The following is a 26515-nucleotide window of genomic DNA, read 5'->3' as shown; positions in this document are numbered from 1 at the left end:
ATATTTTTTGTGATATATAACATGTATTAGGATGATTTATTTATTAACCTAAAGATACGAGCAAGCTTTATAAATCAAAAAGAAGATTGTATGTGTGATATTACTCATAGTAACTAACTATGTTACTCAAATCATCTCTCGTCATTAGATCATTACCACATAAATAAATTTACTGAGTTAGACCTTATGTGACCTTATGTTACTGTTGAAATGACCAGTCTCAGCCATGTTATTATTGTTGAAGTTACTCCCACTATGGGCAGTCTCAGCCTCCTCTGCCGGGCTGCCGGCACAACAAGAGCAGCAGGCCAGCAGCCCCACGTAGTGGCCCTTCTCGAAGAGTCCAACCCAATCAAGGCTCAAAGAGACGGTAAACCGGTTCAGCCAAACCAGCGGTCTATTCTTTTAGCGTTATATAACAATATATGGGGAAAATGGTCTTTTCATGTCACCTGAGACCTTCACTTGTCAAAATGGGCAAAAGTGTCACATAGGAAGAAAATTGGCACTTAGTGTCAAATAGGGAAGAAATTCTTATTTTGGGCAGAATAGGAAAGCAAATTCAAGAAAGCGCCAAATGAGGAATTCTCTCAACTATCCGAGGAGCATGGTTATTTCAAGACAGATGCTCAAATTGATTTCACATTTTGGCTTGACGACAGCAACAGTTAAGATCAAAGTTCATCTAGACTCCAGACAACACAATCCCATCGACTGGAGGCTCCGGCCCTTGATGATAAGACGGATCTTCCTCTGCTTATAGGTACCTAAATGGAGACCAGGCTTCAGTTTTACATCTTAAATGCCCTTCTCCCGGAACTGTCTTCTTCCATATCCGTGTCTTCCGAAAGTACAATTTCCACGTCCCTGGTATCCCTTTTTAGTACGTTGCCTAACTTCGCAACTGCTTCGGTCTGCTGTTGCAATGCCTATTTTGTGCGGTTAAAAATTCTCAACTTGACAGAATACCAGGCCATAAAAATGGACAGACAAAGATTAGAACCTGCCCTTACCTCAAGAAGCTCGGTAACATTCTGCTTATCGACTTTGGTTGAACTCGGAATATAGATGGGACCACTAGCGCAGCCGGCGCTTGCAAGAACACGTGAGGTTGAAAGAAGATTATAAGCTCTCTTCGACAGATCACTGCCGGTTCCTTTTATCTGTTTACAGAAGATTCAAATAATCAAAATCCATAATCAACCAAACGCAGAACTAATAGACAGGTAAAAGAAAACTAACCTGCTTTATTATAGCAACCAATCTTTCATATAAATCGGCTTCCTCTTTCATTAATGGAACACGGAAACCCCGGTTTTCCAACGCCTCCACTATTCTCATGATCTTTATCAGGAGCTCAAAAAATATATAATGGTCAGATACAAGACATGAATAATGAATTTGCATTTCCTATGCGCATTTTTAGTTATGAAAAAAGGAGAAGAAATATCACCCTTAGGAGGCGCCTCTCAATAACAAGCTCTTGATGCTTCAACCGTTGGATCCAGGGATATGTGTCAGCTTGGAAATGTCTTTGCAGCTACAATTGAGTCTTTTTTTTTATGCAAGATATTGATTCCTGGACAAATAAATGAAAATGCCATGATATGATTATACCTTCTTAACATTGGAGTGGGCCATGCTCAATCTTTCAGTATCTGAAACAAGAACTTCATCTTGGAGCTGCACAGAAGGAAAAAGGGCTATAGTAAACAGATCTTGTCAAATGTCAACAACCCGGCAAACAATATTACTGTGAAGAGTACTAACTTTTTTCGTTTTGAACACACGGAAAAAAGGGAGGGGGGGGTAGAATCCCACGAGCAAAACATGAATGACCACACTGTAACCCACACGTTACATCTGTCTGAGTTGCATGGCGACATTTCCTTGTATGCCTGGGGCCCTGGATACGTACTAGAAAAAACATACTCCCTCCATCTACTAATACAAAGCCACTTCATATTTTTATGTCTAACTTTGACCGTTAATTTATCAACAAAATGAGAGTTATATGCCATAAAACATATGCCATTGGATGCACATTTGAAAGACTTTCCGATGATATATTTGTTATGACATACAACCCATATTTTCTTGACCAAAATTATAAGTCAAAGTTTGAAACGAAAACAAAGTGGCCTTGTATATAAAAATGGAGGGCGTACAAGTAATAGCTGCGTTACGGCTGCTAAGAAAACAGAACTGGCCTTAAGTACAGCAAACAATCAAGACAACCAACAAATTGTTCAACTACTGCTGTTAGGTAAATAATATTACAAATTGTTCAGACAGGACATTTTGGTTGGAGGTAATATTCCCTCAGCCTGGCAGGTTCATCATCCACCCAGTACTCATAACCAAACGGGTGTATGAGAGTCAAAAACTTGGATGATCGAAACACATCCCTCTTCATCCCGAAAACCAAATGGACCCTATATGAGGAAGGAACAGGAAACATACGACGTGGGGCAGTAAGCAACTAAGGTAAGCAGAAATTCAGCAGGATTAAGTTTACTTTTGAAACTTTGCAAGGACATAGGTCATGCACTTACAAAGATCAGTATGTGAGCATGTCATTCATCGGAGCAGCAAATGCGCTATGTTCCATCTTTTAAAGCACATGTTATAATAATATGCATACCAACTATACTTCTTTGTACACAATAAAGGCATCGTTATTCAATTCTGACGCTACCATAAATGACATTCAAATTTGATAAACGAATGCCCAGAAAGGTTCTCAAAATACATATACATGCAAAATGTGGAAGATGCATCCCATGCTGAGTATTCCACTCCGTTGTAAGGTCTTCATAGAGCAAGGAGGGTACCACAGAGACGGATAACATCAAAATAAATGGAATTCTTTCTTTTCTTGAGTTCCATTTTAGATACTCTTCACTCTACATTTCGTATTTTGGTATACAAGACGGAAAAAATAACAATTTTACAGACTTAAGTAAGCTTTTGTAATTTTGCAGAATTTATTATTCTCAAATGGGGTCAACTTTGAGCCCTTACCTTTTCGCCTTGGTGATGGATGAGGTCACAAGGGATATACAAGGAGATATCCCATGGTGTATGCTCTTTGCAGATGATGTGGTGCTAGTAGACGATAGTCGGACCGGTGTCAATAGGAAGTTAGAGTTATGGAGACAAACCTTGGAATCAAAAGGTTTTAGGCTTAGTAGAACTAAAACTGAGTACATGAGATGCGGTTTCAGTACTACTAGGCGCGAGGAGGTTAGCCTGGATGGACAGGTGGTGCCTCAAAAGGACACCTTTCGATATTTGGGGTCAATGCTGTTGAACGATGGAGGTATTGATGAAGATGTGAATCATCGCATCAAAGCCAGATGGATGAAGTGGCGCCAAGCTTCTGGCATTCTCTGTGACAAGAGAGTGACACAAAAGCTAAAAGGCAAGTTCTACAGGACGACGGTTCGACCCGCAATGTTGTATGGCGCTGAGTGTTGGCCGACTAAAAGGTGAGATGTTCAACAGTTAGGTGTGGCGGAGATGCGCATGTTGAGGTGGATGTGTGGCCACACGAGGAAGGATCGAGTCCGGAATGTTGAATACGAGATAGAGTTGGGGTAGCACCAATTGAAGAGAAGCTTGTCCAATATCGTCTGAGATGGTTTGGGCATATTCAGCGCGGGCCTCCAGAAGCTCCAGTGCATAGCAGACGGCTAAAGCGTGCGGGTAATGTCAAGAGAGGTCAGGGTAGACCCAATTTGACATGGAACGAATCCGTAAAGAGAGATTTGAAGGACTAGAGTATCACCAAAGAACTAGCTATGGACAGGGGTGCGTGGAAACTTGCTATCCATGTGCCAGAACCATGAGTTGGTCACGAGATCTGATGGGTTTCACCTCTAGCCTACCCCAACTTGTTTGGGACTAAAGGCTTCGTCGTTGTTGTTGTTGTTATTCTCAAATGGTCATATTTTGGTATACAAGACAGAAAAAACAACAATTTTACAGACTTAAGGTAAAATAAACCTTAAGGTAAAAACAACTTGCTATCCTTTTGTAATTTTGCAGAATTTTATTATTCAAAATCGTAAACCTACTGTGAAGTCCACATCTGTAATTTTTCAAGGTTTTAAATGATAAACCTTTGGGTATTGCTGTATTGATAGTTGATGAACACTAATGTTGCATCAAATAAATTGTAAAATTCATCAAAAGAACAAGTACGAAAAGCAACCATACTGATGAAGAACAATAAAGAAAATCAGAAGTCAAATCAATTTTGAATTATTCTACACACTTCTAATCCATTTTGGATAAGCTGATCCTTAAGTCACAGGTTGTAGTTGTTTCCTAAACGTCCATCCTAATATATTGTATATGGGAGTGGTCAAAAGCCCATAGAGTTACAACCACATCACACAAAGTCACATGCCTGAAGAAAAAGAAAATTACAATGAAGCCTCTAGAGGGCACTTGTGTGATGTCAATCCTGATTAGAGGACACCGCATCCACCAAGCTTCATGTGGTTGGAGAGGTGTTGTTGTATTTGTTTTCCTATCATATGAGGATAATGAGAGTCTTCTAGCTATGAATAGAAGTTGAACCTTAAGTAATGTTCTAGTCTTCTAGCTATAAGTAGAAGTTGAGATGTGAAGGCTTCCCAAAGACCTATAAATAGAGGTCCTCACCTCTAGTTTGTATCCAACCTATGTACCCACTGTTAGAACAGAATTGTGCTGTGTGTGTAGTTACCATATTGTATAGGAAGTTAGGAACTTCTTCACTGATTTCCCTCTTGTGTATATGTACCGGCTGTTGGCCTTGTTAGGGTTAGGTACCCAACCGCCACCTCTGGTCGCCACCACCATCCCTCTCTCCATCAAGCATCCCCTCTTCCTTCTAGGACAAGGATGCCTCTGGCCAGGTCGATGCCATTCTAGGCCCTGGCACCGTCCTTCCCGTCAGGCGCCGCCAGCCCCCTTAACCTCTACTTGTCGTCATCAAGCCCTTGGCGGTCCAGGTCACATCTGTTTCAAGACCTGCTAGAATGGCACCCCCTCCACCACCACCGGAGTTGTCCCAGTCCCCTGATGTCCTGTTATCTTCGACAGACAGAACTACAAGGACTGGGTGTAGCACACGAAGCTGCACATGAGGGGCCAGCTAGTCTAGGAGCACCTCACAGGTTTTCTGCCCTATCCTCTGCTACCCACTCCTCCGGCTAAGGTAGTCTTCAATGTTGATGCGGATAATACCAAGCAAGTGAGGTGCTCGATGCCTTTAAGGAGGCGAGAGAAGTGCATATTTCAACCCTGAACTCTTGCCCTAGTCTAATTTACAACCCTGAACTTTAATACCGTCTAAATTACAACCCCCAAGTCTCAAAACCGGTCAGGATTCAACCCTCCCCTCCCTGTTGGCCGGTTTTGACCTGGGGTGACCAGTTTTGACTAGTCAACGGGTCCAATCAGCATGCCACGTCAGAATTTTTTTTCAAAATTTCAAGAAAAAGTAAATAAAAATCTATAAGATCAGGGAAAAAATATAAAAAGGCAAAATTCCGAAAAAATTGTTCGCAAAAAAGCTAGGGAAAATAAAAAATGATTTTTTTCTGGAATTTGAGTTTTTGGGTTTTTTCTGGAAATTTGTTTTTTTATTTTCCGTGTTTTTCGGAAATTGAATTTCTTATTTCTTTTCCTGGATTTTCTTCGATTTTACAGGTTGTTTCCTTGGAAATTTTGCATTTTTTGCTGATGTGGCATGCTGACTGGACCTGTTGACTGGTCAAAACCGGTCAACCAGGTCAAAACCGGTCAACAGAGAGGGGAGGGTTGAATCCTGGCCAGTTTTGAGAGTTCGGGGTTGTAATTTAGATGGTATTGAAGTTCGGGGTTGTAAATTAGACTAGGGCAAAAGTTGAGGGTTGAAATATGCACTGCTCTCTTCACTGAAGAGTACCAGAATCAACTCCACCTGTACATGCAATGGACAAATGATGATACTCGAGCCTCATCTTGGTGAACAGCATGGATGTCGATCTCACCATGGATGTGGTGCCCCTTATCACTGTGTATCAGATGTGGGAGCGCCTTCGCCGTCGCTACAAAACTACTAGGGATGCCATGTATCTCTTTGTTGTTCGTCAAGAGTAACTACTAAAGCCGGAGGTTTGTCACCTCTACGACTTCCACACTTGCCTCCGACCGGAGTTCAAGCAAAGTCGTGCTCCGCTGTTGGCATGCCATCCTCAGCTCTCTACTATGAAGGACCTTGCTGAGGTGCGCTCTGAGGAGCTGCATCTACGCAGCACGGGCTTGTTGCCGTCCTCTTCAGCAGTCCTGGCTGCCCACACTACACCCTTGCTGCAAGGTGGGCCTTCTACACCGGTGGCAGCAGCCTCCAATAGAGCCTTCAGCACCTACTGGAAGCAGGATGGTCACATGATCATGGAGTGCATTAAGAGGAAGAGACAGGGTCGTAGCCGTCCTCACAAGGACTCAGGAGGCTCCTCTGATTCTCGTGACGACTCCCTTGAGAAGGTTCACCAAGAGATGCTCACCTTGCTGCGCCACCTTGCTGCTTCTGCACCATCCTGAGGTTCTGCTGGTCAAACGTCTGGTCCACCGCCACACTCTTCGTCAGGTACATCTTTGCCCTGGATTCTTGATTCTGGGGCCTCCTTCAACATGACACCACACATACATAACCTTTGTGTGGTCAACTTTGTGCCCTCTCCACTTCCCTTTCAGATAGAGGATGGCACTTCTCTTCCTCTTGCAACATGAGAGATTCTTTTTGCATCTTCTTTTCATTCCCTATTGTTTCTTATGTTCCTAAATGACTATGCAAAACCTCTGTCTGTTGGTCAACTTTACTAACTTGGGTTCTCGTGTTATTCAGGATTCTGACTCTTGATGTGTTCAAGATCATCGTACAGGGATTCTCGTCGGGATCGATCCCCGGTGGTACGACTCTCCACACCTTTGGGAGCTCGACTAGTTGCGCCTTCCTTCTGTTGCGTCCTCTAGCCAGTCGAACATAACCACCCCTTTTGCTTCAGCTGCCACCACCACCACATCCTTCGCTCAGTGGCATCATCGACAAGGTCACATTTGTGGCTCTCGCTTGTCTTCTTTGGTTAGGAGTGGGGTTCTGGGTCTGTCTCCAATGATAGTTCACTAAATTGTATGGGTTTAAGCTTGGCAAGCAGATACAACTCCCCTATCCCTCTAGTAATTTTGTTTCTCAGTGACCTTTTCAACTTGTTCACTCTGATGTATGGGGTCCTGCCCCCTTTGTTTCGAAAGGGGTTCACAAATATTATATAATCTTCATCAATGATTTTCTCACCACTTGGATCTACTTGATGTCATCTCGTAGTCAAGTGCTTCAAAGTTACAGGTCTTCCGCTACCATGGTTCGCATTCTGTATGAATCCTCCGTTCGAGTTTTTCGCACGGATTCAGCTCGCGAGTACCTATCTCGTGAGCTTCATGGTTTTCTTGCTGAACACGGCACCCTTCCTCGGTATTCCTATCCAGGCACCCATGCTCGAAATGGGGTGGCTGGACGCAAACATCGCCACATCCTTGAGACTGTCTTCTGTCCCCCCCCCCCCCACACACACACACACTTTTGGGCTGAAAGTGTCTCTAATGTTGTTTATATCATTAATATTCAGTTTTCTGTTCTCAGGGGGATAACCAGTTGATCATCTAGGTGATGGTCCAGCTAATTATAGTGCTATATGCCTTTTTGGGGGTGCCTGTTTTGTTCTTCTCCACCCTCACGAACAGCTCAATATGTTGAAGGTGTTTTCCTTGGCTACAATTTAGAGCACAAGGGTTATCGTTGTCAAACCCTATTGCTCAAAGACTGGGGATCTCCAAAGATGTCACTTTTGACAAGTCTCGCCACTTCTACCCTTGTCATTCTTCTACTGCAACCAATGAGACTATTCCTTCGTCTGCTCATGAGCTTCAACTTACACAGGATGAGGTTTCTGTTCCTGACTCTCCTACCCGGGTTGAGTCATTCACTCTCTCTCCTTTTCCATTTGTCTACTCCCATCGTGCTCAACACCCTTCTCCCTCTGATGCACCACCTTCCACTTCCACTCCTTCCTCGTTGGGTCCAGTTGCTTCAGGGTCACCTGCTCCCCCTTGCTCCTCAATATAATCCGAGTGATTGCCACTCTCCAGCCTCCTATGTTGTTGTTGCTACCACTATTGTTGAGTCGTATCACGAGGCGGTTGCGGAGAGGCACTTGGGGCCTTCTACCACTGCCTACAGGCATTAGACCCATCACTTGCAAAGGGTCTACAAGGTTAAGACAAGTTCAGATGGTTCTCTCGAGCACTACAAAGCTCGTCTTGTTGTGTGTGGCTTCCAGCAGGAGTATGGTCATGACTATGATGAGACCTTTGCTCATGTTGCTCAGATGACCACTCTTCACACTCTTTTGGCTGTTGCAGTTGTTCGGTAGTGGTCCATCTCTCAATTGGATGTCAAGAATGCATTCCTAAAAGGTGACCTACGGGAAGTGGTCCATATGCAACTGCCTCCTAGATATACTCTCTCCAATGGCATTGTTTGTTGCCTTTGGTGCTCTCTTTACGGGCTGAAACAAGCTCCCCGTGCATGTTTCGGCGTTTCTCGGACGTCATCACAGGGACTGGACTCTCTGCTACTGCTCATGATCCTACTTTGTTTATTCACACTTCTCATGCTCGCACTCTTTTGCTACTCTGTGTTGATGACATGATTATCACAGGGGATGACCACCAATTCATTGATTTTGTCAAGAGTCGCCGAAATGAGCAATTCTTGATGCCTGATTTGGGTTCTCTTCACTACTTTCTAGGACTTGAGATCATTTCTTCCCTGAAGGCACTTATTCCAAGATCTTCCGCCTCACTGATCAGTGCACGGTTGACACTCCTATGGAGTTTGGTCTTCATCTTCGTCCTATTGAGGGTGAACCCCTTGCGGATCCCGCTCACTACCATCATCTTGTCGGGAGCCTTGTCTATCTAGGCATCATTCACCCTCACATTTCTTAAGTTGTGCACATTATGAGTCCGTTAGTCTATGCTCCCACTCAACTTCACTACAGCCATCTTCTTGTTCTTCATTATCTTCGTTGGAATGTGACTCTGCTTATCCTTCCCTTGCTCCAGCTGTCTTTAGCTTCAGACCTGCTGTGACACAATCTGGGCCACAATGATCGCCGCTCTCTCTCTCTCAAACCTATTGTGTTTCTCTTGGCTCCTCTCTCTATCAAGAAGCAAACTGGTGTATCTCGCTCCAATGTTGAGGCTGAGCTGCGTGTTATGGCGTCCGTGAATGCAGAGATCACTTGGCTACGTTGGCTTCTTCAGGACTTTGGTGTTTCCACAACTACACCGACCCCTTTGCTCTTTGATAACACTGGGGCGCTCAGCATTACCCGTGATCATGTGAAGCATGAGCTCACCAAGCACGTCCGTGTTGATGCCTCCTACATGCGTCCTCGGGTGCAAGAGCAAGAGAGGTAGGTGGCCCTAAAGTATGTGCCCTCGAAGCTTCAGCTCGCTGCTTTTCTGACAGAAGGTCAGACATGGTCACAACGCATCTTCTTCCTGTCCAAACTCGGTGTCCAAGATCCCCCTTGAGTTTGAGGGGGGGGGGGGGGGGGGGGTTAGAACAGAGTTGTGTTTTGTGTGTAGTTGCCATATTGCATAGAGGCTTCTTTGCTTATTTCCCTCTTGGGTATATGTACTGGTTGTTGGCCTCACTCAATACAAGAAGCTTAGTTCATAACGCCCGCTAGCTACTTCAGCTTGGTGTTTTTATATAAGATAATGGACTAGATCTTGTGTTCTTAGTTTTGAACTGAACCCATATGCTGCCATATCACCAATATTTGCGTCGAGCGATATTCAGCTCGGCACGTTGAAGTAGTTCCTTCACCAATAGTGTTGTACACTCTGCAGCAGCAAGGTGGAGTTGTTCCTCCACAACCTTGTGCTACTTGAGGTGATACCAGAGCCTTGTTGATCAATAGTAGTTCTCGGTGTCCTCTTTGAAAGTGAGTTGTAGCAAGTGATGGAGCAACGGGAGAAGAGGATGGATGCAGCGTAACAACAACACACTAAAACACTACATGAGGATCCTAGCGGATATTTGATTAACTAGTTGAGATGATAAGAAAGGATGTTCCACATGTTGCCAATGAAAATGGTGTAGCTGACGTAGGCTACGGAGGTTGCAGGGTGGGATACTCAGAGAACACAAGGGTTGCCGCCTGTAGGCGTCGTGGTAAAGTAGAAGGGTAGTGGGGAAAGATTGAAGAATTAGAGGGGTAGAAGAGAACAATAGGTAGGAACTAGGTATTTCATTGCTTGCCTCCGTACAAGGGGGATACATCCTTATATACACCCTTTAAGTACTTCAACACACCCTGGATACTTCTAGACTAGGCTGGATCCATCTAAAGAGACAACTAGACTGCCCACAAATAGAGTCTTCTACTAGGACACATACACCCTAGATACTTCTAGACTAGGTTGGGTTCATCAAGGAGATAACTAGAGGTCTTCCCACAAACAGATTCTTCTACCAGGACGCACACACCCTGGATTCTTCTAGACTAAGCTTGAAGACAACTGGACTCTAAGATGACACAACATTACTCCCCCCTTGCAGATACAACTCGTCATCCAGCTATAGTTCATGGCGGATCTTCCTCGTCATCGCCATCATTTACTTCAAGGCAAAAAAGGCGTGGGCGACGACGGCCTCTTGAGAATCTTTCATCGCAATTTGAAATACAATATGTTTTCCCTTCTTTCTGCCATCTCTGCACTTGGCAATCGGCGGACGTGTGTTCTTCCCCAAAGGAGCTTCAGCATTCCATACCTTGTTATTGTTCGATAGGCATGGATGACTTGTCATTGGAGGCCGTAGCTATGATGGTTGCTCGTTATTCATACACACAAGCTAGGCTCATGGCCACTTGTAGGCCAGAAGGGTTATGAAGTTCCACATTGACTCGTAGTAGATCAATCAACCTGGACGTGAAAAGTTGAACCTGCTGCGGCATTGAGAGGGGGTCAACACGACAAAGTAGTGCTTGAAACCTCTCTATGTATTTTGCAACAGATCCCATCTGTTTGAAGCACGCAAGTTCTCCTAGTGGATTGGTCCGAATAGGAGGACGAAACCGTAGTTGACACCGCTCCTTCGATGCTTTGCCCCTAAAAATTGCTCACCAGTTCAACCAAACCAGCGGGTCATCCTCACCACTAAATGATAGAAAATCCAATTTGTCGTATCAAGGCACTCTCACGGTGTTAGCAACATGAACCACCGATGGAGGAACATGTGAGACACCAGACTTGAGGGGCCTAGGTGGCATTTGTTGCAGTGGAAACAAAAATCATGTCTGTGAATTGGGAGACACTATCCGTAAGCCTTGCATCGTGTGGGATGATGTGATGATGTCTGGGAGCATGGCACTTGGTGTTGTGCCAAGATTGTGGAAAATACATAGGAGAACCTGGGTACCAGCGCACCCTATATGCGAAAAAAAAATTAGTAATTCAAAAAAAGTTCAAAAAATCTCGAGACTTTTTTGGTATTCAACATGATCAAATACTGTGGTCGTATAAAAAGATTCGTCAAAGAAAGACTTTCGTTGTATCCTAGGTCGAAGATTCAGCAAAAAACGCTATATACAAGTACTATTCACGCTATATTGTCTTCATAAACTTGTCTCTTTTGCCCGGAAGTCAATAGGAATCATTTCTTGTCCAAACTTTTTATATGAGTACAATACCTAATCATGTTTGATTCCAAAAAAGATTTGGATTTTTTTTTACTTTTTTTGAATTACTAAATTTTTTGGTGCATATAGGGTGCGCGGGAACCCGAGAGCACCAAGTTCCTGTCCGCGTTTGTGTCGTTGTTGTCACTAGGTTGGCGGCCAAATCTGCTGATTTGTTGCCGTTCAGGAAGGGTAAGGATGAAGGGCGCTACAAGATGCCATCGCCTCCTCCCGGCACACCTGACCTCTCCTTCAATGCCTTGACTCGCAGATCCAGCGATGCAAACTCCTTGGTGAATTTGTCGATCGGGCTATGCGCTGCCAAGACTTCATCATTAAAATTGATCTTTCTTTCAGGCACATTGTCAACCATGGGCTCTGGCGCTGATACCAGATGTTGTTGCTAACACTGGCTACGGAGGTTGTAGGGTGGTATACTCGAAGGACAAGAGGTTCGTTGCCATGTAGGTGCCGTCGTACAGTATAGGGGTTAGTGGGGAAAGATTGGAGAATTACTAAGGTAGAAGAGAAGCCTAGGTAGAAACTAGATATTCATTGCTTCCCTCCTTACAATGGGGATACATGCTTATAGGGACCCTTTAAGTACTTCAACACACCTACTTCTAGATGGGTCCATCTAAGAGACAACTTTCATCTAGGAGATGTGATAAGGATCAACGTGATGATCCTATAGTTTTTGCCCGATCTTTCACCGCAAGACAATTAGATAGCAAACCTTCTAATCACGTGATCAACCATGCAACCTGAAGATGAGGAAACGAATCCAACAAGCAACTTGAAGATGAACAACACGCCTCTAACCTTGGCACGATAATCCTTGATCACACAAGAACCTTCATGCAATCATCACTTTATTTGATAAATAGCAGCGCCGTCCCTGGAGGGATGATTCACCACGTGGACACAATGTTCAAAACTCGATCTAAAAATTTGACCCCCTCTAAACCTAGCCACTGGCCTCCTTATATAGGCATCTAGAAAACTAGTCGGTTGGACAGGCTCACACCGAAACACACAAAATAAAAATCCTAAGTGGCCCATATCATGACCCGGAAATAAAATAGATAAAACTGGAACCAACCAAGTACATGGTTCGGTCACCCCCTTTGGCACACCTCTAACTTGGAGGAGTCCTGAAGTTGGGCTTCACCTCCTTCATGGGAACAACATGAGGTACTGAGATGCCCTCATCATCCTCCCCCCGTTGAAAAGGCGTTGTCCTCAACGCTGGAGGGTCTTCTCTAATGGCTGGCATCAAATCAGCAATAATGGCACGCTTCGCCGCCATCTGCAAGTCTCGCTGACCTGCCACACCACCTCCTCCCTCTCGGCTACCTGTACTTGTCACCGCCGATGGCACCACCTTCCGTCGCCACATAAGCTTGGACTTAGGCGCCAACAGCTTCTTCTCCACTGTCGATGGAGCTCGTTGTCGCTGAACGTGGAACTTCTTTGTACAACCCTGCAAAATAGGAGCAATGCACGGGCCACACAATTGACGAACACATCCATCTTTGCCTGTGTGCATACGCATAACTGCTCCAATAAATCTCCCCCCAACTGGTCCAACAAACATGCAGTCTACTACCCGCTCCTCCATAAGCACCGAGACACGAGCAGCACAACTATCATCTGTCTGAACACCTTGGCCGACACAAATTAGAAGTGTAGGATTAGCTGCAATCTTTGTCATCTCACCACTAAGAGGCTTGGCATCAACCGACTTGTCATTAACAGGCACAACTGGCTTGTCATCGATAGACACGGCTGAAACAATATTAGTACTAACACTCCTCCCATCATGCTCCTCCTTCGGAAGCTCAACTATCCTTTGTTTTGGCTTGGCCTTGTGCACTTTCTCCTTGCGCTGTTGCGCACCACCAACACCACATCCGACTTGATATGATCATCTGTCATAGGCTTCAACATCCATTGTTTGCCATCATGCAAAAATGTATATATATATATACATATATATATATATATATAATATATATACATATATTTGCTCTCTCAGCATAGATAGCATTGTGATCATACACCCAAGTAACAATCCACGCACCTCTAGTGGCAATACATCGCATTCCACCTCATTAGGATACTCACCAATTGTAAATGGCACACGCGCCTTATGTGTAACCTTCAGCATACCGCAGCTATTCAACCACTCTAGATACTTAGGTTCAGGAATACGCCAAGTGGACAACCCCAAAGATGCCACCATTGCCTTGCTTATGCCATTGGTACAGCTACCACCGTCAATCATCAACTTGCACGCCTTGCCCTTGATCATGCACTGTGTCTGAAATAAATTCCAACGCTGGCCTCTATCAACTGTCATGCAAGCATCACCATGTACCGGCTTGAGTTGCACATTCAGCCCGATCAATGGTATAACGTCATCCATCAAAATTGTGTCAACATCAGCCTTGTCCTCCTTAGAACCAGTATGCGTTGTCGCTGCCTCGTTGACATCATCTATCTGAACCACAGACGTGTCCTTGCAAATTACCTTCGCAGAAGGCTGCACAGTATGTGCGGGAAAAATTGTGATGGGCTTTCTTAATTCCGCTTGCATCTTTTTAATGATCTGTTGTATACCAGCAATATCAGTTGGAGCCAGCTCCTTAGACTTCTCATCCAACCGAGAAAACCATGTGGAAGGCATCTTCCAATTTACTTACTTACTTACTTACGAAGCCTTTTATCCCAAACAAGTTGGGGTAGGCTAGATATGAAACCCTTTCACGAGGACTTCCCAGGAGGTCACCCATCCTAGTACTACTCTCGCCCAAATGGGTTTCATACCCAAAAGACTGGCTAGTTTTTACGTTGGCTCGCCAAGCCTATCACAACCCTTAGATATGAAACCCTTTCACGAGGACTGCTTCTCTACTTGCTGATCGTTCTTTTCTCACACAAAATTGCAACAATAACTGGGCCAAAAAAATAGTGAGTAAAAGCAATAACAATCCGGTCTGTACCTCTCTCTTGATCTTGTTCCTTTTTTATTTCTCACACAAAAAGCTCCACCAAAAGCGGATAGATTGATCTGAAGCAAACTCCTTTTTTTCTATTATGGCCAGACTTTTCCACGTACATACGCTAACCACCAATTCCTATCCAACACTAAAACAAACAAACTGATCTCACCAAAAAAACTGATCAGATCCGTGCGCAAACCCAGCTGCTTCGTTTGAATCTTTTCCTCGCTTGATCCTGGACTGCACGCACGGGAGAAACGGATCCAATCTGATCGATCGGAAAAATAAGTTTTGGCGCCTGTATGTATTCCGAGAACAGAGGAAATCGATCTTGTCACAAATGAAACGGAAATCAATTAGACCCAATCTTCAATCTACGTGCAAGCTCCTCGGCGGCACCAACAACTATCCACAGCAGATCTTCAAAGCCTCGGCAATCTACGAGTGCTATAGCAAACACCAGCAGATCAATTTCAATAAGACGAACACGCGGTGACAAACCCAGTAATCTGATACCACATGATAAGGATCAACGTGATGATCCTATAGTTTTTGCCCGATCTTTCACCGCAAGACAATTAGATAGCAAACCTTCTAATCGCGTGATCAATCCACGCAACCTGAAGATGAGGAAACGAATCCAGCAAGCAGCAAGCAACGTGAAGATGAACAACACGCCTCTAACCTTGGCACGATAATCCTTGATCACACAAGAACCTTCATGCAATCATCACTTTATTTGATAAACAACAGCGCCGTCCCCGGAGGGATGATTCACACGTGGACACAATGTTGAAAACTCGATCTAAAAATTTGACCCCCTCTAAACCTAGCCACTGGCCTCCTTATATAAGCATCTAGAAAACTAGTCGGTTGGACAGGCCCACACTAAAACACACAAAATAAAAATCCTAAGTGGCCCATATCATGACCTGGAAATAAAATAGTAAAACTGGAACCGACCAAGTACATGGTTCGGTCACCCCCTTTGGCACACCTCTAACTTGGAGGAGTCCTGAAGTTGGGCTTCACCTCCTCCTTCATGGGAACAACATGAGGTACTGGGATGCCCTCATCAAGATGACTGGACTCTTCCGGCAAACAAATTCTTTTACCAGGACACACACACACAGACACACATTAGATACTTCTAGATTAAGCTTGATAGACAACTGGACTCTAAGATGCCATTTATTACAAGAGGAAGATGTTCCGACGACGAAGATGGGGGTAATCTTGGAGCAAGAGTACCACAACAACGTGCAGTTTAGCGTACTTCAAGAAGGCCAGTGCCTTGAAGAACCTGATCTCTATGCATATCCTAGAGTACCCAACCCTACATATGCAAGAGAAAGAAATAAGGTGAAAGTTGAGATCCCTACTTTAATGCGGTGTTGATATTGAAGTGTGCCTTGATTGACTATGTAAAGTGGAGACTTTCTTTAAGGTCATGAATATTCCAGAAGATCATAGAGCTCCTTTGGTCGCAAACAAGCTAAAAGGTTAGCAAAGTATAGACTAAGAACTTGAAAGAGGTTTGCTCAATCTACCTTCCCCTAAGGGGATCAAGACCTCCATCTGGGAGAAGAATTCCCAATGATTACAAGCCAGCCCTCCTCTCTTTGGGTTGGGGAAGAACTATTTCTCAAGACCTCCATCTCTTTTAGATTTGGGGATGAACAGCCTCGTCTTGCCTTTTACCATTGCTTGCTTGTTGGATCTAAGTTGCACATCATGTATTGACTTTGTGCTATGAGTGTGTACTTGGTAGTGCATTTTTGCCTTGTGTGTGTTTCCTCTTGTTCTTTGTGTTCAATTGTTCATCCATGAATCCAATTCCAATTATGAAGATCGGCCAGCCCTGCGGCTTGCCTCGTATCAGATCTTGGACTAGACCTTGTGTTCTAAGAGTTCTGGACTGAACTTCTGCTACCACATTGGCCTATATTTGCATCTTGAGCGATATCTACCACAACACTTTGAAGCAGTTACTTCAAGACTTGTGTTGTACACTCGGTAGGGGCAAAGTGGAGTTATTCCACCACAAACCTGTGTTGCTTTAAATATTTGACGTTTCATAAAAACCAAATCAACACCATAAAACCATTTTGATGTGTCATCCAAGTGTGGCATGTAATCGCTCTTCAAGGTAAAATGGTATGTTAGGAAAAAACTAATGTTACCAACAATGAGAGTAATAATATGGATATCCTCTCCTGTATTGAGCACTATGTTATTTATCATCTACATTTCCAAGTACATATTGAACGAAGGTGAGTTAGAAAGTTCATATATAAGCATTTTTTGTCAACTTTTTACAGCTATCAACATGTATGCGGAAGTATGCCTACATATTGAGGTTGTAAAAATCAGTACTTTGTCACTTGACAATTCGTCACATCCAATGAAAGGTGTCTAGTTTCAATAATGGTTGCTAGTATACCTTAAGCCGGCAGGAGAGATCTTTAAACCCCTGCACAAGTTGAGGCCATAGCCTCTCCCTGTCCGCACTATCCATGCACTCAAGCTTACCCATCGCCTCTGCCCACATGATCTACACCCACAAGACCACAATTAACATGATCATGTTATGATATCCAGGAACAGCACCACGAAAGGGAAAAACATGGATTGAACTAATTTATCCAACTACGCACATCAGATGCTGCTACAGGCTTCACCCTTTGTGAAGGATCTGTCACGCTAAACAATAGATGCTGCCATCAAAACAGACAGAAAAGCATAAAAGAAGTCACATTAACCAGAATCTTTGCAACACAAATACCAAAGTTGCTAGGAGAATCTCACCCTAAAAGCATAGCGAGGGTTGCCTGGGTCCTCCTTGTACGCATCCACCATAGCCTATAAGAACTTAAAAATACCAAGTTTTCGAACCGTTCCTTCCTCAAACCATTAAAAAGGGGCCAATATTTCTACTAGGGTTGCGGACCTGAATGTCGCGGTCGGAGGGCGAGAGCGGCAGCGGCGCAACTGGGGCCATCTGAGTGGTAATCTGCCCGCCAGCCCCGCCGCCGAAACCAAAAGGCGAAGGGGACGGAGTCACCTGCTGCTGGAACCCAAAGGGTGACGGCGATGACGACGGCAGCGCTCCGAACGCCGGGGTCGACGATGGCGTGCCAAACGTCGGGCTCGAAGTGGGCGTCCAAAACGACGGCGTAGAGGAGGGTGCGCCGAAGGCAGGGGTGGATGAAGGGACTCCGAAGGCCGGGGTGGACGAGGGCGCGCCAAATGCCGGCGTGGAGGAAGGGGTGCCGAAGGCAGGGGTAGTGGAGGGAGTTCCGAAAGAGGGCGCAGAAGAGGGCGTCCCGAAGAGGGAGGGAGAGTTGGGGGTCCCGAACATGGCGGCCGACGCAGGGGACCAGCGATCACCGGCGGCGAGGGTTACGGGGTTTAGGGTTTCTCGGGGAGAGACAGCGGAGCGGATCGACCGGAGCGGAAACCGGGGAAAGGGGCGGCAATACTGGAAAAGGAAAGAGGAAATGCTATATGGGAACGTCGGATTTTAATTTTCCTGAAAGCTTAAAAGTGCACGCGCACTATTTGACAAGAACGAACGGCCGCGCTACGCGACAAACGACAGCGATCACACGCTCGTTCCATCTCTCAACTGAAAAAAAAAAGGAAAAACAAATCTTATCCACCCACTCCCGAGCCCCACGGCCACGACCTTCCTCCTCCACTGACCACCGCCGCCGCGCACCCCGTCTCCTGACGACGCCAACTCGTCGTCGCCGACCTGCTCGTCGTGGTTGCCCATCGCTACCCCAGCAGTCCTCGCGTCTTCCCCGCCACCATGAGTCACCACGGGAAGCAGTCCCCGACCTCCGGCGGCGCTGCGACTCATCTTCTGCCACGGGCACACGCCTTTCCGCCGTTTAGCGCCGCTCCCCTCGACTACTGCCTCCCCCGCCGATTCGGCAACGCGGCCAGGTGCCTTGCCCCCGCTGCACAAGACTCCCAGTGGGGCTTGGACGAGCTCATGGCAGCTCCGCACGGCTGTGAATCCTCACATGCAGGTAATATTCCCCTTCCTTTTCTCCACTGATCTATCTCTCCCCCCAAACACCCTCCCTGATCTCTCCCCCTCCTCTCTCTCTCTTCATTGGTCGCCTCGAGAGGATTCAGCCGTGAACTTGTTTGGGTTTACAAGAATGAAAGTTATTGGATCTAAATCTGGTTGGTACTAGTAATCTGCCTTTGCTGTCATTTTCCTACTTCATAAATTTACTCTGGAAAGTTCATGTATTTAGTAGCCTGTACTTGGGAATTTTACTTGCAATGTTGATTCAACATGGGTTTCTATGCAAGCTGAAGTATAAAATGCAAATTTTGTAGCTTAACAGTTGTAATCTGATCTTACCAGATATTGATGGGAGCAATCAGACTTTTGATGTCTATGCAGTTTATCTATGTTATCGACAATTTTTCATTCAGTCATCTAATCCACCTTCACTTATGCATGTATAGTCTGCTACCTTACCCAAATAGTACTAGTACTAAAATATTAACAACATTTTCATTCTCAAAGATTGTTAACTCAACCCCTTCTAGGTATTTTTCCAGGAAAAAACAGTCAAATTCATTGTACAGATGCATCATGTTTGTGATCCTGCTAGTCAACCTCTGGTATGATGCTTGGAATTTTGATGATTGGAGTGTTGATATGTACAGGAGTTTCGGCTTCTTGCTCAAGGAGCTACGGCGATTAGGATTAGTGGTCGGTTTGTACGGCGATTGGGACTTTAGTTGTGGGTTTGAATTGGATTTTCACGGCGAGCTGTTCTAATTTTGTCACTATTGGTATGGTTTAGGATCCTATTTTGATCCATCTATTCTTGCCTACACTGCAATTGTCTCGTTAAACATGATACTCGCTGTAGAGCTTCATTACATTATGTACATTTTTTCTTCATAAATACATCTGTGCGGTTTCTCTGTTTTCTCGTAAGTTGCATGCATATAAGTAACCAGTTGGCTAGTTAGTTGTAATAGTTGCATGTGATCGCAAACATAGTTGGATGACGCATATACATATCTCAGTTGGCTAGCCAACTTATGAAGTTGTACAGTGAGGGCTAACCAGTTGCACAATCGATAGTATTTAGATGGATGCACTGTGTAAACTATGTCCAAGCGGTATGTATATTTTTTGGTTGCACACTTATATGTGTCCCGTTGTCAAGGGTATACGTTCGTATAGGAGTACATATCCTAGTTGGCTTAGCCACACTTATACAGTTGCACGAGGAAGGGCTTTCTAGGTGCACGGTTGATGGCTAATTTAGTTTTGGCTCCGGTGCCTAAATCATGTTGAGACGGTGTGTATGCTAATTTTTTTGGTTGCACGCTCATGTGTGCCCAGTTGGACATATAATGCATCAAGTTGCACGCTTTTTGTTTTGTTTTGTAGGTGTGCTTTGGAAAATCATCATGAGTTGCTAACACCATGGCATTTTCTATATTATTTGTTTTTCTCATTTTTTTTCTTTTATACATTTGGTTGCTTTGATTAATTTGTTCGTTTGCTTTTTTCATAAACCAAAAATGGTTGTAGGAGATGCGGCTCCTAGTGAGGGAGAGCAGACCCGGGCCTAGGGGTGTGCAGCCCGTGCGGCCGCACAGGGCCTCCAGTTCGGAGGGCCCCCAAATTCACAGGGTGCAGGCCTATTCTTGCACGCATTACTGCTGGAAGTGGCCTTGAGCGGCTGCATCAAGCCGTGCGGCTGTTAGATCTATGCCCTACATGTACCCTATATCCTGTGCGGCCGACGGCAACTTGATCCAGCGCCGCAGCGCCTCATCACTGTTCGCCAATCGATCCATTCAATCAGTTCATTGAAAGCCGGTTCCAGCCAACTTTGTAGCCAGCATGGACATAGCCAGGCCGAGAGAAGGTCACATGGCCATCGCCGGCGCTACTAGCACCACCTTCGCTGCTGCCGGTAGCTCATCCGGCATGTCACCTCCTGCTCAATGGTAATCTCAATCTCACATTATAAATTCTGTATCGGAATTTTTACAAGTATATCAATTTCTTTTGCACATCCTGCCCATCAAATTTGGTAAAAACTGCAGTACATTGCTGGATCAATTTGTCACAAAGTCTGTCAATTATGGGTCTCTGTATTCTCCATAGAAACTACACTCCATCATTTTCTTTTGCACATTGCGCCCATCTGATTTGATTGTTGTTGAATGTACTAGTTGATTTTTCCCTAAACTAGTCTGCCCGTATCACTATTTGATTTTATTCCACACAATTGGAAGGAGAGTGGTATGCACACAGTAGTACAGTAGTTCCAAGTATCACTGAGTGAAAGACTACTGCATATAGGTGAGTTTGTAGCAGGCTAGCATCTGTAGCAACCTATTTTATAAAATCAAACTGAGTTCAATTAGTTCGGACAAAGAAAAGACTGTATTTGTTCAATGGTGTCTTATTTACAGATTATATTTGTTAAGTGACAATTTTTTTTAAAAGATGGGCCCCATTTAGAGTTTGTCATAGGGCCTCTGATTTTGCCGGCCCGGCCCTGAGGGAGAGGTATCCTCAATTTTTATAGATGCATCCTGAACTTTTTTTAGTTGCACAACAATCAATTAGGAGTTGGTATCCTCAACTTTTCAAATAGTTGCACAACAGTATCATACGAGTTGGCATCCTCAACTTTCATAGTTGCACCAGAACCATTTGGGAGTTGGCAGTCTCAACTTTTTAAATAGTCCCACAACAACATCATATGAGTTGGCACCCTCAACTATTTTAGTTGCACAAGAACCAATCAAGAGTTGGCATCCCGGCCTTTTTTAATAGTTGGACAACAATGTCACATGAGTTGGCATCTTCAACTCCTTTAGTTGCACAAGAACCATTCAATAGTTGGCATCCTCATGTGTTCACATGCATCTGATTTTCACTTGAATGTAGTTGCACTACTTATTTGGAAGATTATAATCTTTTAAAATTTACTATTGTTTCATTTCTTGTGTTCAAACATGCTAAATTCATCATGTTCATCAGTTCAAAATTTATTACATAGTTGCACACACATGCAACATGAATTGCATGCAGGAGTACTTCCAGTTGCACAAAATGGATGATGTAGTTGCACAATAGCCAACATAAGTTTTTTTCTGGATTTTTGCATACATTTTTTTAAGATAAAACCAAAATGAATTTGAAATTATATGAGTTGGCATCTTTAAATTTTATATGAGTTGAAGATGCCAACTAAGTTAAAGATGCCAACTACTAAAATTCAAACCCCACAAGTAGATGGATGTGGGAGTGTTGTCAGTTGCACACTTGTAGTGGATAAGTTGCACAGATACAACAGAGTTGGTTCATTTTTTCTCAGGCTTCTTTTTTGCATCATGTGCAGGTTTTGCAGGTTGTGGGGGTTGAAGAGCTGTTGTAGATTCATACACATAATTCACAGCTACAAAGTCGCATATAGTACGGTGTTGAAAGATCAAAGGAAAAAAACACATGCAAACCAGATTCTTGTCTAGATGGTAGTTATGTTTTCATAGTACCTATAACATACTTTTTCTTTTCTTCTTTGTCACATGGACACCGGCTCTTCTGCATTGTTTGTGAAATAAGACTATCTATGTGCTCTCTCGTATATACTTGCACATTTTTTACGTTTTGTTTCACACACTGCTGCAAATATTGGCTTGTCCCATGATGTAGTTGCACAAAAATCAATTAAAATTTCACAGGTACAAGATCTCCCTTTTCTTTATCTTTGTTTATGCTCTGTTAAACTATGGAGAAGCTAATTTTGCAAAGCTAAATTTGGTGAGGGCCTGAGGGGAAAAGGGAAAGTCAAGGAGGGAGGATCTGAATAAGAGGAGAAAAGGATCACCACTTTTTTCACCCTTGTTGGTGCTACCTGGTACATTCTGTTATGTCCTCCCACTTTCTTCTTTTTTCCACAGCAAATTGTTCAAGATCTGCTATTATTTCATTTTGATTCATCTGCCATGGCAGCCCTGGCGATGGAGATCCAGACTTGGGAGACCATTGTTTCATGGGGAAGAAGGTGGGTGCATGCAAGGGCGGGGAAAAGGTTGGTGGCCATGGAGCGTGAGTGCTTCAGAGGGAGGGAAGGGCACGTGATGGCCTGGGGACCATGTCCAGTGTGTGGCTTGTTGGGTTGACTCACATCTGTTGCTACCACGGGAGCGCTTTCCTTTTTGGGATGGGGGGACCGAATCTTTCCTTTTTCTGACGGCCGCCCGGGAGCGCTAGCGAGCCAATGGGCGCTCGCTAGACGCGTCCTTTATTTTTTACTAGTAGAACCCTGTGCATTGCCACTTGCCACGGACTCTAAAAAACTATGCTACTCACTGAGCTACAATAACCGAGAACAATGCACATCTCAGCTAGCACCTTTTTTTTAGAGTCAGTTAACACACATCATACCATCAAAGAAAATAATAATTGACATTTGACAGCTAAAAACACATTATTAAAATCAACTAGTAGTTGAATGGTTAGGAGGGTTATGGTATCCATCCATGTGTCAGTGCGTTCTTATCTGTATTTCTCTAAATTTTTATCAAGACATAAGACAATTCTCATTATTTTACGCTTTCTTAATTCAAATACAAACACATCATTGAAGTCTTGAGTTTGTGTCACTACTCTTATTCCTTAACCGTTCAATTTTCTGTGGGAAGCATATTGGAGCTACCGTTGGTATGTGGTTAGTCCCCTAAAATAATTACTCGGTTCTTACGATAATTGAATTACCCGTGCGTTACAACCGGGGCATATATACTTTGGTCTTTCAACATCAATTGTGTCTAATACGTACCTTTAAGATTCTCATACATATCAGATGGTGTTGTCGACATCTTTTTACCATTAAACCACTCTTCTTGTTCCTTTCTTCTACCCATTGTCTCCGCCTATGCATCTCCTCGGTCCAAGCTCGCAATCTCTCTTTCCCTTTCCAAACTATGCACTATTCATTACAACATGTAGGTGCTTACAAATGCAAGAAACATCAACATTTGTTAATCCACAAAATTCAAGGGAACCCTCAATATTGCTATTCAATCAACAATTAGTTTTTCCTCTATGTTGAAGATGTAAAATAAAAAAGTAATGGACTCCAATAGTTATGGAGATATTTCTCAAGCGGGAGTACTGCCAATTCAATTATATGTTCAAGTTCAAGTTCTTAATACTCTAGGAATAGTGCAGTTAATGCCAATTCTATTTGTTGGCTTGATCCTTATGAATTCTTAAGTTCAAGTTATGAATACACAATATGAAAAACAAGATTAAAAACTCTAGGGCATAGAAGCACGAGAGAAAAGAAGTTCTATTATAATGCAATTAATATAAATCAAGTGAACCTTTTCAACCTTGTCATTGTTGCGGGCGTTCTTCGTAGCGTAGACCACGCACATGATGAAAAAGAAATAAGGTCGTCCAAGCCCTAAGTCAGACTGCATGTAGTTCCTCTTCATGTGAAGGACGTCTTCCAAATTTGAGAACCCAAAGGAAGGTTTATCACATAATCATAGGCAAACTTTTGCAATAGAAAAATATCATTTTTTTTCTCCTATCCCATCATTAAAATTATTTGTTTTTAATCATGAACTGAACTCCACAATGCCGCGACAGCGTGGAAGCGGAGGTTGATGAGGTTGTTTCTTGTATTCTCACTCGTCCACATGAACGGTACACTTAATCTTGGAAACCGACTGCTCGACTGTTTTTTTAGGCGTTGCAGTTTGTTGGGACCTGTAGATCAAGACTGTTTGATGTGTATGTGCACACTAATATTAGGGAGCATATGAATCGTTTCCAGTAGTGTTGCACACCCGTGGTGCATCAACAATGCAACCAAGTAGATCGTGAGATGGCTATTTGTGCCTATGTTAGATGGGAGGGTTGTTGGCCAAGTTCAGTCGATCATTTGTATGGACAATTATATGATTAATGATGAAATATGAGTCTTCTATACCTAAAAACTCCTGAAGGAAAGACTTTTGTTACGCATCAATTGACCAACCAACGCATATATATGAACCTTGCCGCAACATAATCTAACAATGAAGTGGCACTGCTACTTAACTTTGTATTAAAGCATAACGATGGATTAGCATAATTGTACGCTAAATTAATTTATGCATTCTGAAACTCACTATATGATCTATTTAGACCCCACTTTTTCAAAGGATCACAACAATATCTAAACTCCATCCATTTCTCACTGTGTACATATGAGTATAAGAACTACAAGAAACACCTAGATAGCAATAAAACAAAAAATGCACTCATGATTCATGAACATGAGCTCAGCTCAGGCGTACCAACTGAACTCAGTTTATATACTTAGAACAACGTGCAGACATCAATTCCATATGAAGCAAGAACAAACTGAGTATGTATCTACACAAGAAAACCATGTGGTCCGATCTAGTGCTAGAAAATTGTGCTTTGTGGATCTATTAGTGCTTGCCTGGTCGCCGAGGTACAAGCATCAGGAACTGAGACAATTTCACTTTAATTTTCTGAATATGTGCTCGTGAAATAAAGTTTAGAGCATGTCTTACATCTAAAGCTTTAGACAGTTCATCAATATTTATCATTGGGACATCAGGGAGATGGACCTTTCCATTTAGTGACGTGCTCGGCGTCGCCGTCCTCCACACTACATCCTCGGGAATGTCGCCGCCGCATCGGTCGTGGGCATGCAGCGTGTATGGATCAGTGAGGCGTGTGGTTTGATATGATTTGTTTGTCATCTTGTCTTTGCATGAGCCGCGCTTAGCCGAGTCATAAGGGTATTCTTGCCAAATGCTACAAGTGCTTAAATTTTTGTATAATCTAATAAAAAGAATAACCATTGTTGAGGTTAATATCAAGATCAACTCAATATTGAACGAAGCTAATCTAGATCAAAGCAAACAGGAGAACCATGAGTTTGTATTACTTTTACCAAACAATATAAAATGTTTACAAGTGAAAAATCCAAAAGATTAAAAATGAACTTGCTGGCTAAAATCCCAATTCTAGGTGGCTGCACAATATGAGTAGCACCCGTACAAACCTGCAGAGAGATTTAGAATACCAGATGCAACTCTTTTTTGCAATCAAACATAAAGCAAACGCAGAAGGTAATGAATCAACTAATAGAATTCATAATTATTTGAGTGTATGAGCGCTTATGGCCTCGCGGATGCATAATAATTTGTGGTACTTGGTCAGCTACTACTGGCAGTTTGAGGGACCGTCTCAAATAGTGTTGGTTCTTGTCAAAATTTTAGCATATATGTGAATATTAAATCGACCTCACATACCAAAAGAAATTAGGGAAAACACTAAGGCTGTAGTGTGGCTCCCGTGTGATGCCGAGCATCCTTCCATCATCCCCATGGACTCTATACTAACACATGAAGCACCACAGGGACCTATGACAAGAGCTCGAGAACGCGCCATCGAAACCAAGGTGAACTCACTCCTACTCGAGATCGATATGGATATACATGGAACTTGGATGCCACCTCACCAAAACATGCCATGTGTCATTAGGTACGGAGACCAACGCCACCAAGCAGCTAAGGGACACCCCAAATGAGTAGGAGAAGCACCCCAAGGCCACGAGGAAGGAGAAGGAGTCCAAGAAGATGAAGACAGCAGGTCCCAGGCGACCCCGTGCGCACGGGCCATGACAC

General features: G+C 43.7%; 1 protein-coding gene across 3 annotated transcripts; it reads right to left on the bottom strand.

Annotated features, from left to right (window-relative positions):
* Positions 1-520: 520 nt before the first annotated feature.
* On the bottom strand, positions 521-18298 carry LOC123188639 (nuclear pore complex protein NUP54). Of its 3 annotated transcripts, none has more exons than XM_044600844.1 (9): positions 17745-18298; positions 17603-17656; positions 17452-17511; positions 17238-17348; positions 1618-1683; positions 1454-1540; positions 1243-1344; positions 1014-1163; positions 521-914 (listed from the first exon to the last, which is right to left on the bottom strand). In XM_044600844.1, the coding sequence occupies exons 1-9, from the start codon at positions 18153-18155 to the stop codon at positions 792-794; spliced, it is 1164 nt and encodes a 387-aa protein (XP_044456779.1). In that variant the 5' UTR covers positions 18156-18298; the 3' UTR covers positions 521-791. The 3 variants fall into 3 exon arrangements, with proteins under 3 accessions (XP_044456779.1, XP_044456781.1, XP_044456780.1); XM_044600846.1 differs by having other exon boundaries at positions 521-929; positions 17745-18297; XM_044600845.1 differs by lacking the exon at positions 17452-17511 and having other exon boundaries at positions 521-929; positions 17745-18296.
* Between the last annotated feature and the right edge of the window lie 8217 nt (positions 18299-26515).

The sequence above is a fragment of the Triticum aestivum genome, chromosome 2A (assembly GCF_018294505.1).
Source record: "Triticum aestivum cultivar Chinese Spring chromosome 2A, IWGSC CS RefSeq v2.1, whole genome shotgun sequence".
NCBI lineage: Eukaryota > Viridiplantae > Streptophyta > Magnoliopsida > Poales > Poaceae > Triticum > Triticum aestivum.
The sequence above is the reverse complement of the archived record's forward strand: the minus strand, read 5'-3'. Positions and strand labels throughout refer to the sequence as shown.

Coding starts and splice junctions, on each gene's coding strand:
- LOC123188639 (XM_044600846.1), bottom strand. CDS start 18,155: ATGTTCGGGACCCCCAACTCTCCCTCCCTCTTCGGGACGCCCTCTTCT. Junction 17,512..17,602: donor ACCCTCGCTATGCTTTTAGG/GTGAGATTCTCC, acceptor TTTTGATGGCAG/CATCTATTGTTTAGCGTGAC. Junction 17,349..17,451: donor AGCCTGTAGCAGCATCTGAT/GTGCGTAGTTGG, acceptor TTGTGGGTGTAG/ATCATGTGGGCAGAGGCGAT.